The sequence below is a fragment of the Rattus norvegicus genome, chromosome 14, assembly GCF_021556685.1.
Source record: "Rattus norvegicus strain SHRSP/BbbUtx chromosome 14, alternate assembly SHRSP_T2T, whole genome shotgun sequence".
Classification (NCBI taxonomy): domain Eukaryota; kingdom Metazoa; phylum Chordata; class Mammalia; order Rodentia; family Muridae; genus Rattus; species Rattus norvegicus.
This window is the reverse complement of record NC_141547.1, coordinates 36,018,720-36,034,515: the sequence shown is the minus strand read 5'-3', so window position 1 is coordinate 36,034,515 and position 15,796 is coordinate 36,018,720. Positions and strand designations below refer to the sequence as shown.

The following is a 15,796-nucleotide window of genomic DNA, read 5'->3' as shown; positions in this document are numbered from 1 at the left end:
TTAGAACAGTATTGTCCAACAGAGCTTTCTCAGATAAGGAAATGCTGTCAGCTGTCTAGAACAGCATTACCCACTGATGCTGACTGTACACTAGCGTGACTGGTGCAATGAGAGCCAAATCTTCAACAGTGCCTCATGCTATCTCACTAAAAACATGCATTTAGTGTGCTACCTAACAGTCAAAGCCTAGAGTTGTTCTGAAGAGTTATATACCTTTCTTTCAACTATTAACATTTTTTAAAAGTTCATGGTAAAAATTCCTTCACTGCCTAAGTACAATGGGTGAGAAACTACACTTGGACGAGACACGGCATCTCACAAAACTGAGGAGCTGTCCAGATTGAAAATGTCTTCATGTAAATTAGTCAATTTAAATACAAACTAAACACAAATTTAAATAGTGAGCTTACCTACTATAGGGAAATACAGTAAAATTATAGAACTAGAAGAAATGTAAGAGCCACATAAAAAGAACTTCCACAAATGTCTGTTGCACGGAAGAATGAAGAGTTAATGCAAGGAGAAAGCAATGAGGAAATAACCACGAGAACCCATCAGCGCATGAAACAACTGCTAACTGCAGCATGCTCAGTCCAGGCAAACAGAAGAGCACATCCAAGCAGTCCCACTGCTGTCTGAAGTCAAGGGAGATGGGAACTGTGGAAAGAGTGAGTCCTCCTTCTCCTCTCAACTCCTGTTGAAGGTCTCTGGTCCTTAGCCTTTCACTGTCTATTCTTCCAATAACTTTTTAATCTTGCAATTATTATTTCTATGTTTATGTATTATTTTATGAAGTTGTGACTATAAAGTCTTTTCAATTAATTATTTTCAAAGGAGAATACTGATAGCAAAAAAGTACCTTCATATAAAGGACAAGAAGTCTAATTCCAGACCACTTCTCAATCCATGAAACTCACTTTATCGCTCACACCAACCCCTTGCTCAAAGACTTCCATTTAGAGCTCACTAGTACTACTCCAACAACAGGGTCTTGTGCTTGATTCAACAGAAAACCATCTTTCTTCTGTTGTTAGGTTACAGAAAATTGGACTGCCAATGCCGATTTTTTTAAATCAGAATTTTAAATCAGTATTTCCAGAAACAACTAGGTTTAGTTTAAGTATAATAAAAAAGATTCTTTAAAAAAAAAAAAAACCCTTAAAATTAAAGCCAAATAACTATCAACACACACAGGAATTCTATCATTTAAAATACTTACCCGTTTTATTCTTTTACAAGGGCATCTAAGTTTTACCTTCTGGTTGCAATTATAGGGGCATTCACCAGGATGACACATCTCTTTGCATCTATGGCCACAAGGAAGCTAACAGGACAAAAAGCAATTGGTCATTTAAATTTTAGTCACCCTCTGCCTTCCTTTCCTCATAAATGGTTGTTTTCACAGAATCCAACACAACACGACGTCGACTAACCCCGAGTAACAGATGAACTAACCCGAGTAACAGACGAACTGACCTGAGTAACAGACAAACTGACCTGAGTAACAGATGAACTAACCCGAGTAACAGACGAACTGACCTGAGTAACAGACGAACTGACCTGAGTAATGGATGAACCGGGCTTTCAATGTTTGTTCTTTTGGCAGATTATTATAATTATTTATACAAATGATTTTTATTAGAAAAATTTAATGTTCTGAAGCTCTACCTTCAAGAGCGACACGCTGTCATTAGTCAGGAGACTAAACCAATGAGGGGCTCGATCTAAGTGATGTGTGCCTTAAAGCACTCAGAAATGGGCTTTTGTGTTTTTCCTTCCCAGAGCCCAGGAAATGAGGAGACGTGGGGCAGTGTGGAAACCAGGTGTGAAACAGTGAGCCCAGCTAACTCGGAGGGCTGGGTGAACACATGGAACACAGGAACACCATCATGTTCTCACATTATTGTTACATGAGGAAGGAAGCCTGCTTGTCATTGTCAACTGCTTAGTTTTTCACTCTAAAACATTTATCCTTGGCACTGCATTAACACATATCACATAGACAGCCAAGACGACCCAGTAGCTGCCATGATGTTTAAGTGTTCCTTATCTTTAACTGTTTACTGTCTTTCTTCCTGAGTCTTCACATGAAACATTCTCTTACTCACAGCTCATACTTCAATTTGAAATCAGTGATTCTAAATGCGAGAAAGAATCAAGGCAGACAAACCCACAGAAGGACTCATGACTAGTGTGGCCCTTCCCTCGTCACTGCACATCCTGCGATGCACTCGAGGTTAACGACAAGGTGAGACGCACTGAACTTCCATCACATCGTCCTGATCCTGAAAGTCCTCACACTTCTCAGAACTCCACTGACAGCACGTCAGTCTCCTGCTCTGCTTGGGTCTTCTGGCCCCAAACTAGACATGTCTTCCTCGTGTCTTCACTTGACCTTGGCATCTCATCTATCAGTCTACAGTGCTCTTGCCTCCCCAGTAAGAAGTCATGAAGGCAGGAGTCATGAAGTAGGGCCCCCAGTTCCCCTATTTCTTTTACAATTATTTATTTAGAATATTTTATTCAGAATTTTTTAATATTCTCAATCTCCATTTCAACAGTTGATGTCATAGCCATGCTTCGTTAGCTACTCCAGCTTCCTGCCTTATGTCTGTAGCTGCCTATGCCAAGACAAGTCCAGTTAGGGGCTGTGCAAGAGGAACAACAAACAGCTACCAGTGAGATAATCATGATGGCTGTGCCTCAGAGAGACAGAAACCTGAAGTCGTCTATAAGTTTTGCTCTGTTTGCTGCCTTTGTGTCCCTCCTAATCTATGAGTTACATCACACACACACACACACACACTCACTCACTCACTACTAATCAGGAGTAAAATCATAAGATATCCAAAAGGGGCGGCGGGGGGGAGACAACAATAGAAACTTAAAGTAGGAAAACCTGGTAATTTTCCATAATTGGAAAATTCACTGGTTATTAATACATCCATTTTAGAAATCAATTCAATATGCTTTATTAAAGTTGAAATTAAACCTTCCCTGTGGGCAAGGAATTTCATGATTTCTACATGCCTACAGGAAATCTGTAGACAAACAAGCAGCAAGTGTTCACAGCAGCAGTTTTTGGTAACAACTCCAAACTAGAAATAACCCAAATATTTATCCATAAACTACAGAGTGCTCATATGACAAAATAAATTGACAGACATAACAAGGAAATGACAAAAGTATGTGCTTTTTAAAACAGTATGCAATATGTAGCCACACATACCTACAGCAAAAGCTGTAAGTAAAAGACATAGGGGACAGTGACATAGTTCAGCAGGTCAAACTGCTAAGGCTTGATGACTGAGTCTCACAAGCCGAGCTCTATCTCTGGAACTTACACACAAGTGGAGGAGACCAATGCCACAGAACGGTCACCCTGGCATACAAGCACCCACTGCAACCCAGTACAAATGTTAAAAATATAAGGTGGTGGTAACACTTAGAATAAAAAGAAATGACTTTATGCCGAGACTTTGACAGACTTTTGATATAGCACCAATGCTTTGGGGTTGTTTTGTTGTTGTTTTTAGTAAGGTAGAACAAGAGAATACTGACTCCCTGTGCTAAATAACACATACATGCTATGTGCATACATGTCCCCCCCCCCATCTTTGGTTAGTGGGCTATAAGGGAGGTTGAAGTGTTTACGAACCCTCATTGAAGAAGGTTTTGAAAAATATAAGCCTACAGGTAACATTTTATTTTGAAAACATTATTATTTTAAAAACCTGCAAATAAATAAAATATCATACACCCAAATTAATCATCCCTAAAGTCTATACACCTTACTGGACTGATAGACAGAATTAGCATGTGAAATGGGAGCTGTGAGCTTAACCAGCACCAAAGTGAAGAGCAGGATCATGTCCTCCTTCACGGCCCACCCTGCATGCTTAGTGTTTCCTATTCTCTTTTTTCCTTTATACTAGAAAATACAACCTTCCTATCTTACTTTAGAAAAATCAAATATTCTCATGTGTACGAATGCACCTTATTTTTGTTTTTAATAATCTACCACCTAGCTGCCTGTGACAGTTTTAATCTACATTTTGAATCCTATTTTAAACAGTAAACACTGAGTCAATGCCTTATACAATAAATTTCATAAGCCAGCTTTAATACTGTTCTCAAAAAAAGAAAAGAAGAAGAAGAAGAAGAAGAAGAAGAAGAAGAAGAAGAAGAAGAAGAAGAAGAAGAAGAAGAGGAGGAGGAGGAGGAGGAGGAGGAGGAAGAGGAGGAGGAGGAAGAGGAGAAGGAAGAGGAAGAAGAGGAGGAAGAGAAGGAAGAGGAAGAAGAGGAGGAAGAGGAAGAAGAGGAGGAAGGGGGAGAAGGAAGAAGAGGAGGAAGAGAAGGAAGAGGAGGAAGGGGGAGAAGGAAGAAGAGGAGGAAGAGAAGGAAGAGGAGGAGGGGGGAGGAGGAAGAGGAGGAAGAGGGGGAGGGGGAGGAGGAAGAGGGGGAGGGGGAGGAGGAAGAGGAAGAAGAGAAAAAAAGAAAAGGAAAAAGGGAAAAAAAAATCCATCCAAAGGGTCACTGCCATTCCTAGGCCCCTAAGTCAACAGAGAGGAGACTCCCTAAGCATTTGCAGACAGCTCGTTTCTAGTGGGCCCAGAAAGGACCCGAGCTAGAGCAGCCAACAAGGAAAAGCCCCGGGGTCAGTGTCCGGGAACCCAGTGTGAAAACTGCAACTCAGCTTACCTCTTTGGGGCACTGGTTTTTGCAACAACTGAGGAGGTTCTTCTCACTCACATCAGCTGTGGTTATTTTTCTAAAAACAGGAAAGTTCTGATGACATTCAAACCCAAATCCAGTTTCTCATAGATATTTTCTAAGTGGTCACAATTTCAATACCCATAAAAATATCTTCTTTCTCTTTTTCCCTTCAGAACATTTAAATTATGTCTCCATAACAATATCCTCAACTCAGTCACCATGGGGACTGGTGAGATGACTCACAGGTTAAAGGCGCCTGCTACACAAGCCTGACACCCTGAGCTTGATCCCCAGAGCCCACCTAGAGGTAGAAGGAAAGAAATAAATGACGCTACAAAGTTGTCATTTTGACCTCTACCTGTATCATGATGTGCAATGCATACACACACATACACGAATAATTAAAAAAAATTCTGAGAGAAAATAAAAACACTCAAGAATAACAAAAAAAATTAGACTTCTACAAATTATATGCAACTACTTTGAAAAACTATTACAAAACTAAACTTAAAAACATTATCAAGCAATTTCCAGGCAAATATGTATTTCCAAAATTAACCATGAGTTCTTATTACTCCAAAAAGCTGGAAAATACTGAAATGTAGATGGAAACATTCCCTAAGGAGACAGAAACCAGTTTAAAGACACTCCCACAAGCCTCTAATTTCTAAAAGCCTAACTAGAAGTGACAACTATAAATGGTAAACTATGTTGGATCTATCAAGAAGATGATGGCATTTTCCCCTCTACATAATGTACGTTTTAGGTAAGAAAAATAGACACAAATTATTTTGTAATAATACAGATCTACCTTTTAAAAGCAAAAATCAAAAAACAAAACAAACAAACAGAAAAAACAAAAAAAAAGCCAGGCAGTGGTGTTGTACTCCATTAATCCTAGCACTAGTGAAGCAGAAACAGGCAGATAGATAGATCTCTAAGAGTTCGAGTCCAGCCTGGTCTACAAAGCAAGTTCTAAGACAGCCAAAGCTACACAAAGAGACCCTATCTCAGGAGGAAAAGAACATACCTAAGTAGCTATCAACAAGTCAAATTTCTATCCAAAAGGTGTTCAGGTTTACACACCATCATTCAAATGCTCTACCCTAAGGGTACTCACGTTTCTGAAAGAGGCACTGTAACTTTTTACCTAGCCATCTCCTACAAACCCCTAAAAGGCAGAGTCTGGCAGGCTGACATCAGAGTGAGGCACTAGAAGGTAACACTGTTCCTCCTCCTTTCACGTCCCTGCTGAAAAACTCAGTCACACGAGATGTTGTCTAATTATTATACAGGACTCTTCTGGAGATGTCACTTAATGGTCACAGTAAAATGAGAGTATTCTTCAGTCTACTTACCTACATTCCACATACAGGTTTGTGATCTTGCAGTGACATTTTATTCTAAGCATCTGGACACAAGGAGGGCATTTTCCAGGGTGACATGGCAAAACACAAGGGTGAGGACAACCTGCAGGCCGTGACTTAGAACACCCTTCTTCACACTGAAGGCATTCTGGGCCAGCCTGGAAAGTAACCAGGAAATGAATCACCAGAGCACCTCACTCTCCCACACACTGGGGTTACAAAAGGTAGATGCCCCTCCCACACACACTAGAACAAAGTACTTCTGTAGGCCCTGGAAGTACAATTAATAGGGCAGGAGAGACTGCTCAGCAAGTACAAGCTTGCTGCATGAGCACAGGGACTGGGGTCAATCCCTAGCAGCACAGACGTAAAAGCCAGCTATGGAGGCACACTTATACCAACCAGGAAGGCAGAGACAGGAAGGGCCCTGGGGCTTGCTGGCCAGTTGATCTACCCCACTAGAAAGTTCCCAGTTCAGTGAGATACCCTACCTCAAAACAATGTGAAGAATGATGGAAAAAGATGTCTGATGTTGACCTCTGGTTTTTGCAAACATGTATGCATACACAAATATGGACATGCAACCAAATAAGACAAATTCCACCGATAAAGTGGTACCTGATCTTCATCTTAAAAATCAACCAAGATGACAAAATGTCAATAGGATTAGGCATAAATGCTTATGCCGATAAACTTCAAGACAATCTACTTCACCTGTACAACATTTCTGGGCATACAAAGTATCCCTACTAAAACTGCAAATTACTTTCTAGATATAACCACCAACTTCAAATAAAAAATTACCAATACATTCTAACCCAACAAATACAATCATCCCTAAACTACAGAAACAATATACTGTTAACATACAAAGTTTACACTCAAAAGTATACGTCAATGTAACTACAATGCTTTCCTCTGCTCTAACGATGCAGTCATATGACTAAGGTTAGAGTCCATCAAAGAAGGTTAAAGATTTTAACTTCATATTGTTTTCAAATGTTATATTAAAGTTTGTAAAACAGATATAGACACAAAGACTTAAAGGTTAAGAATTTTGTACAATGTCCTAAATGAAGTCATGATTGTAACAATGAACTCTAAGTGATAGGGGCTAGAAAGACAGCTCAGTGAGTAAGAGCACTTCCTGTTCTTCTAGAGGATCAGTTCACTCTCCAGCACCCACATTAAGCAGTTCACAGCCATGTCTAACTCCAGTCCCAGGGGGTCCAACACTTTGTGTGTGTGTTGGGGGAATTCAGTGGGAACCTACACACTTGGGCACATATCCACATAAACATATACATGCTTGTATAATTTTAAAAAAGAAATCCCTTTTCAAAAAAAAAAGCTATTTTTAGTATTTAGAATTTAAAAAGAACATTTCAAACTATTAAAAATATTCTTCTATAAACAATTAGTCTTTCGTTTTGTTTTGAGGGTCTCATTACGTTGCTGTGGCTAGCCTGAAACTTACTACATAGATGTAGCTGGCCTTGAGTTCAAGCCCTAGAACCCACATAAAAAGCTGGGCACAGGGTTGGGGATTTAGCTCAGTGGTAGAGCGCTTGCCTAGCAAGCACAAGGCCCTGGGTTCGGTCCCCAGCTCGGGGGGGGGGGGGGGGGAGCTGGGCACAATGATCCATGAAAAGAATCCTACCACTGGGGAAACAGAGACAGCCAGACCCCTGGAAATCCTCTAGATGGCCAGTCTACAGTCTACTTGGTGAGTTCCAAGTCCGTGAGAATGATGTCTTCTGAGAAATGAAAGTGAGTAGCATTTAATTTGGATGTTAAAAGACTTGTGGTGTCATTTGAAGTGTTTCAAGGACACAGTCAGCATACATGCTTCCATCCTAAGGACGTTACCTTATGTCTGCCAGGACAGCCATCAACTTCAGTCACTTTGTGGCATTCTTTCGTACACGTATGATTCTGACAGTTCAACATTCTTCCACAAAGTCTCTTGCATGAATAGGGTCCTACAGCATGGCATGGTAGTGGGCTTACCTAAAAATGAAAATAAAAACAGCCAACTAGCACAACACACATCTATACATAAATCTTTCTGCACTTATATTTCCAAGATGACTAATTTGAGATCAACTTTCACAGTGGTCTAACATGTTTCCATTAATAATATTTATATCAAAATTAAGCACCTGTCAAAACATTCCTCTAAAAACAGACATCAGAAAGAAAACCTCTATTATTGAAATAGAAATGATATGATTCTACAGTGAATACACAGAAACTAATTCTCACACAAAGGCAATGAAGATTTTTTCTAAATTAATAACCATGTACATTCTTTATAACACTGAGAGACAAGTCATTTCTAACAACTCTAGGACAAAGATGATTAAGATTACAAACTAAACTTAAAGATTATATTAATAACTCACCTCATGCTTCCCCAGACATTCCCTGCAAGGAAAAAAATAAAGTGAAAACATTATAGACTCTTTAAGAAGAGTGTTTAAAACAAATATGCTAACTACACTAGCCTCTCTTAAGTAAAAGTTAAGCACTTAGAAATAAGCAATTACAGTAAATACAGGATATGAAGTTGACACACACAGGTCAAGTCTTTGTACAAGAGTAGCATGAGTAACTGGAACATGAAACATTGACAACGGCACACAGAAAAATAAAGTGGGTATAAATCTAATTGTTTAACTGAATGACATGACTTTTAAAAACCACAAAAGGCTGAGGAGAAATCGTAAGGGTTTAAATAAAGATTCCATGTTTAAAAACAGAAAGATCTATACCTCAATTTTAAGGCCACATTTCTTCCTAATTTCATCTATATTCATCACAATTCCAACTCCTCACCCAAAGCCAAGCATGGTGGTGGCACACCACTATGACCCTAGCACTCAGATGAAAGAAAGACTCAGCAGCACGAGGAGCTCAAGACCAGCCTGGACTCTGTATGAGTTCTGACAAAGCAAGGTCAAGGCTATCCTGGGCTGCTTGGTCCCCAAGATCAAAAACCAAAACAGACAGACAAATTTCTAATATTTAACCTAAAGTCTATATGGGACAAAAGCCGACCTCAAACACCCGACGTAATACTGAGGAAGAAGAAAGCTCAAGGACTGACATGCACTGATTCAAGACTCACTACAAAACCACGGCTGGCAGGACCATGTGGTGCTGATGAAGGACAGAAACATAAACTAGAACAAGAGCCCAGAGGTAGGCTCATACAAGTAAAATCAGCTCAGCCTTGACAAACAATGGCACATTACAGAAGAAATGTTCTTCTCAACAAATGGTAGTGCTGGAACAAATATATGTCCACTTAAAAAATACTTTACTCCTTTCACAATTAACTCAAAACAGATTACAGACCTAAATACAAAACACAAAAGTATAATACACAGGATAAGACTAAATAATCTTGGGTCAAGATGAATTTTTAGAAACAATGCCAAAAGCATAACCCATAAAAGGAAACAGGTAAGTTCTAATTCACTAAAACTTCACAGAAGGAAGACAAGACATGGATGCAGACTACATTTGGAAAACATGTCTGGTAACTACACCAAGAGCTCATGCCTAATGACAGACAAAGAGCGGACCACCCCATTAGAAAATGGTCAAAGACACAAGCAAAAGATAAACCTTATCAAAACAACCAAAACTGCCAGAGTGACATATAAAAAGACGACGGGCATCGGGTCATTAGGAAGCTATAAATTAACAGGCAATATCTCCACGCATCTAACTAAATGGCTAATGTGCCAACAGTGCCCTACGCTAACTGGGTACAAAGCAAGAAGACCACACCTCTGATGTTGATGAGAATACAAAGTGCCCTACCACATGGTAGACAATTTGACAGCTTCACACAGCTAAACACAAATTCATCATACTGTCAAGCAGTTACACTCCTGAGTTCTTATCTAAATGAGCTAAAAAGGCATATATACACAAAAATTTATACATCAACATATATAGCATCATTATGTTTAAAAGCAACCAAAACGTCCTTCAACAGATGAATGGGTGGAATCACCCACGAGTATATGGTAGAAATAAACTGGACTCAGTAAGTAAAGGAAAAAAGAGGCATAAAGTTGAGAGTAGGGGGAAAGATAGGAATGGATCTCACAAGAGCTGGAGAAGGGAAAAGAGGCTGAATATCATCCAAATTCTGTCCATAAAGTTCTCAAAAATAAAATATTACATCAAAATAAAAACAAGTCAACTATGAGATGTCTGGACAGTGTGATGTTATTCAGTGATAAAAAAAAGTTTGAGTTTTCAACCCATGAAAGAATAAAGTGGGGGTTGGGGATTTAGCTCAGTGGTAGGGCACTCGCCTAGCAAGCGCAAGGCCCTGGGTTCGGTCCCCAGCTCCGAAAAAACAAAAGAATACAGTGGACCCTAACTTCCTAGGCTAAGTGAAAAGGGCCGAGTATGGAACAGCACACCACTGCACGACTCCAGCTACTGTGCACAACAGTCTGGACAGAGAAAGTTAACCACAGCAAGCCCAGGATGAGGAGCTTCCCTTCTAACAAACATCTGAAGAATTCACACTAATCTGCAGTTCCTAGTGTTTTCAGGAACCTAGTCTTTCCATGATCATAAAACCAGAAAGGAGAAAAAATAGGACACTACAAGAATATAAACTAATAATACTAATATTGCAGAGTTATTGGAAACTCTTGGGTTTTTTCTTCCCTTCTTTGTGAAAACAAAACACCAGGACCTATCACTCAGACTACCTAAGAACTCAGCTAACTAGGGAGCCCAGACTGGTCTTAAACTTGTAATCTTTCTGCCTCAGCCTCCTGAATGCTGGGATTACTGGCATGTTTACCACATATAAACTTAAAAATTATTTTTAAAATATGTATTCCATATTTATGTGTATGGGTATTCACACACACACACACACACACACACACACACATGCATACTCACACACATGTGTACTATGTGTGTGCCTGGTACCCACAGAGGCCAGAAGAGAGCATCAGATCCCCTGAAAGTGGAGTTAGAGAGGTTTATGGACTATGCAGCCATGTGGGTTCTGAGAATCAAAACTAGATATTCTGTAAGAAGAGAACTGCTCTTAACCAATGAGCTATCTCTCCAACATGTTCAAAAATTAACATACTAGTAAACTGAATCCAGCACCAAGTAAAAGAGATTACGCACCATGACACAGTAGAAGGGAAACTACAGGAGAAAAAGGACTTTTAGAAATAAAGAAAACCAGAATTCTGTCTTTGAAAGATCAATACCGAAGCTGCATCGATTGCTGCTTTGGAACCGAAGCTGTAGTTAACAACCCCCTTTCTACCGTGTTCCTACTCAGAACTGTTCCTTTTTCCCAGTCTCTGCCGAAAGTATGAAACATTCAAGGATTGGCTAGTCTTCATTCTTCCAGGTTCAACTCCATCACTCCCCGACCAATTCAGGAAACTTTCCTTGGATTTCCAAAGCTGCCTTTACATTCATCTCCTAGTCCACCATGTAAAGCTGGCTAACTAGGAAACGCCACACTTGAGTGTGGAGTCACCAGGAGAGGGAACCAATGATGAGCCTCTTAGACATCTTAACTGCCAGTGTCTGTTGCTGTAGAAAGCTAAGGACAGTACACCTTAGCTAAAGGAGGGAGGACACAGCAAACAGACATGCATAGGAGCTTGAGTATCTCGGCAAACACAGTTAGGAAAGAATGATCTAGAACATGGAGACTAGCTTGCAGGTCAGGCCTAAAACGACGCTGAAGCCTGTAAGGCAAAGAAGGCATAGTTCATTCCATGTCAGACTGCAGTTCTTACACAGGAATGGGAACTTGACACGGAGGACAAGGCAACGCAGTCTGAATAAACGCTGGCTCGGCTGGCTGCTCCCAAGGGCCTGACAGCTGATGCTAAGAGTAAAATGCAAACAGTGTAAAGTCAGAGCGCTATCCCACACAGCCCTCCTAAGAACCGAGGAAAACAGATCTTTGCTCACACAGGCTGACCTCCATCCAAGTGCTCGACTAAATGTGCTTACTGAATTATTTTATTCCATCTGCATGAAAAGATCATTCCTCTCCATACACACGCAATATTAAGAACTGAGGCAGATGCCAGGGTTAAAAGGACAACTAAGGCAGCAGAGCCTCCTTAACCTCTTGTAAGCCAAAAGCAAAATGAAGAACACTTAAAACTCCAGCATCCACCCACTGAATGCCATCTCCCGTATGTTCCTTATCATCTAGAACCTGACATATAGCCAGGGCTCAATAAATACTGAATAAGTGAACAACAAAGTAAATTAAGAAATATCTAGGGGCTGGGGATTTAGCTCAGTGGTAGAGCGCTTGCCTAGGAAGCGCAAGGCCTTGGGTTCGGTCCCCAGCTCCAAAAAAAAGAACCAAAAAAAAAAAAAAAAAAAAAAGAAATATCTATACTTCTAGCCATACTTGGAAGAAAAATTGGCAAATTAATCTAAATATAATTATCATACTATATTTACACACATTTGTTTATTAGTTTCTCTGCTTAGCTCCAATCGTCCTTCCAGTCTTGGGAAATGAACCCAGGGTCATGGAGATACTGGGAAAGTCCCCACCACTGAGCAATACTCCAGCCTTCGTTAGTTTCTCAAGACAAAAGACCAACTCTTGTTTTCCTCACACCCCAGGTCTGAGCAGAGTGCTTAGCACTCTAAAGACACCTTAAATAATCACTGAAGAAAATACAACCCACAGCAAAGTATTACCTCTAACAACATTGTCCTTACCCTGCCGGTCTGCTTTACTAATGCTTGATCATGACATGAAATGGGACACAAGTGCCCACATTTCTCCAGAACTTTTTGGCAAGGCTGATGACATGGTGGGCATGGGCCAAAGTGACAGCGGTGTTTTTCTTGACTTGAATGATGACATGTTGGTGGTCGACTAAATGAGAAAGTTTTTAGGTTACCTTTGACAACTGAACAATACGTCTAAAGTGCAATTATTTTAAATACCTTCTAAAATCAGAAAAGGAACACACTATGAATATTATTTGAAAACACTAACATAAAATAAAATTAGAACACAATCAAAAGTCAGCATGAATTTAAATGTTAAGACATCAGACATCGGGCTGTGGAAAGCTTCACACCAACCTGCACAGCTCTTTGCACTTAGGTGGCCTTGTAGTCCGCTCTCGGCCACAGGGTACTGTCACCTTTGCGTTACCACAGTTGCACTTCACATCTACCGTTTCTGGGCATGGATAGCAGCTGCCTGAGGGAAAAAAACACATCGACTGACCTTCCAAACATTGACCATCAATGGTTAATCAAACAGTATACCTGCGTAATGCACACAGGATCATCTATCATTCGAAAGCAGCAGTAATATGAACGATTCTTAGCACGTCAAGCAAAAGAAGCTATGCACAAAAGTTGTGTGCTTCAGTGTTTGATTCCACATACACAGAGGAAATAGGAAAACCTAATTCCTACTGTTCAAAATCAGAAGAGTAGCTCAGAAGGATGTGAGCTTTGAGAAGCCCTGACAGGGTTCTGTTCAATCATCTGGATTTAGTGCACCATCACATTCACAAGCTCCATGTCACACACTACACACCTGGGATTTGTACACCCTTCCTTACGTGTACCAATTCTAAGTAACGAATTTAACATGCTACTTCTTCAAAACCACAACAAGTAAATAAGTACAACCAGAAAGAAACCTTTCCACACAACCTAAATGATTCTGCCCTAAGGATCTCTGACATCATCTGATGACTTTCTTCCTATTCTAATTTTCCATGAACAAAACTCCATCAAAAATGAAATAATAAAGAAGGAAAAAGTCCTCAATTAATTGAGTAAAAAATGTTAAAGAAAATAGAAAATAGTCTGGTATAATGACTCTAGAAGTTAAAAAAGAATCCCTCTAAAACAAAGTGAATTAGCAATTTCATTGAAATAATGAGCAAATGAAAGGAAAAAAGCATCACAGGGAGATGTATTATAAAATTATTAACTTTATACTTCAGTGTTCAGTCTAATACAGTGAAATTTCACTCTTGACAATAAAAACTCACATTATTCTCATCTACATGACCAGGTTTTATTTTGATCTTTCCAAAACAATGTTGTATTTTTCAAATTAGTGGGAACATTTAAGTCGCTCTCATTTAGCGTATCACATCTGTACTTAATAGATTCTAATCCACACTCAACAATTCAGAGAGGAACTTAACTACCTTATTGTCATGACAAAGCTACAACGATACTTTTTAAAAATCAAAGCTTGAGAATAATAAGAAATAATTTATCTAAGCAGTCTTCCCACTGATCAAAAGAATTTATTACAGAAACAGGTATGGAGGCCAAGTTAAGCCTCAGTAATTATCATTTGAAAACTAAAAAGCAGACCAACAATGACCAATCCACTAACTGCCAGAATGGGCAGGCTTCCAGTAACTGCAGAACCACACAGTGCCCTGCACTTAAATGAACTCTATATCCGGTTCTCACATATTCACCACCAGTGTGCGGCAAGCATCTCTCCCCGGGAGTTCCAGTGTAATTCTGATTACGAAGGTAACCAGAGTGATGAAGACGGTATGAAATAATGATTCTCATTTGAAACTGATTTAAACTGATGTTCAGAGTGATACAATCATCTTCTAAATAATCATTTTAGGCTCTAGAAAGATTCTCTCGAAGCTAATAAGCACTTTCACAATAACCAAGTCACAAAAAAACAAAACAAAACAAAACAAAAAACATGAATCTGTTCAAACCTCAGGCTGAACAGTTTATCAAAAATGCAGAGGATAAAGATACATTAAAAAATACTAGGGATGGGGCTGGGGATTTAGCTCAGTGGTAGAGCGCTTACCTAGGAAGCGCAAGGCCCTGGGTTCGGTCCCCAGCTCCGAAAAAAAGAACCAAAAAAAAAAAAAAAAAAAAAAAAATACTAGGGAGACAATCTGCAAAATCCAGACTGGGAAACCAAATGGCTACCTAATTTCTTCAAGTAAATCACAAGCCATTAAAAACACAGAAGTGAGGGAAATGGCAGCTTTAAAGACTGTCATTCAGCATCAGTGGTAGTAACATCCTTTCTAATTAGTGAATCATAAATCAAATAAAAACTGTCACAAGAATTTCAACACCAAGTATGTTTTATTGTTCAGATATGACTATTTATTTATAGATGTGCTTCAAATGATAGGAGAAATGCATCTGAGGTTTCTCCAATAAGAGTCATACTTGCTGTAGCCTTCCTACAGATACCCTTTAGCAAACAAAGGATACCCCTTTCCTTCTCTACATAAATTGTTCTAGAAAAAAATCTTACTAGATTACAAAGGTTGGAATAAACCCGACTCACTGTGACACACTGATAATTTGGGCAGACAATACTACAGAAATGAATGACAGGACGCCTAAAACTTTCACAAGCAAATTCATGAGTTAGACTCATCTATAATTTGCTATTTGTCAAAATAGTATAAAGTGGCCATTCAATGCAAATTGATTTACAATGTAAAAACATGTGAAAACCAAGTAGCCCAGTTATACTCCTGATAAGGAGACTGAGCACTACTTACCCCCTTCTCCAATCCTCACAGCAGTCAGATGGCTCACATAAAAGCCATCACTTGAAACATAGCCTACATGGCCCTGTCCACATTCTCTTTCCCCAGAAATCCGATTTACTTACTTACTTACTTCATTTGCTTGTC

At 39.5% G+C, this 15,796-nt stretch overlaps 1 protein-coding gene across 3 annotated transcripts in view; it reads right to left on the bottom strand.

Annotated features, from left to right (window-relative positions):
- The window catches only part of Nfxl1 (nuclear transcription factor, X-box binding-like 1), a 43,351-nt gene that overhangs the window by 6,011 nt on the left and 21,544 nt on the right, over positions 1-15,796 (bottom strand). For all 3 annotated transcript variants that reach the window (XR_015636532.1, NM_001170438.4, XM_087582496.1), the window contains 8 exon segments: positions 13,215-13,335; positions 12,843-13,002; positions 11,891-11,982; positions 8,489-8,510; positions 7,953-8,093; positions 6,075-6,241; positions 4,702-4,771; positions 1,220-1,324 (listed from right to left, as the gene is read on the bottom strand). Coding sequence is in view for 2 of the 3 variants with exons in the window: in NM_001170438.4 (NP_001163909.1) it covers positions 1,220-1,324; positions 4,702-4,771; positions 6,075-6,241; positions 7,953-8,093; positions 8,489-8,510; positions 11,891-11,982; positions 12,843-13,002; positions 13,215-13,335 (878 nt within the window). In the remaining variant the exon portion in view is untranslated.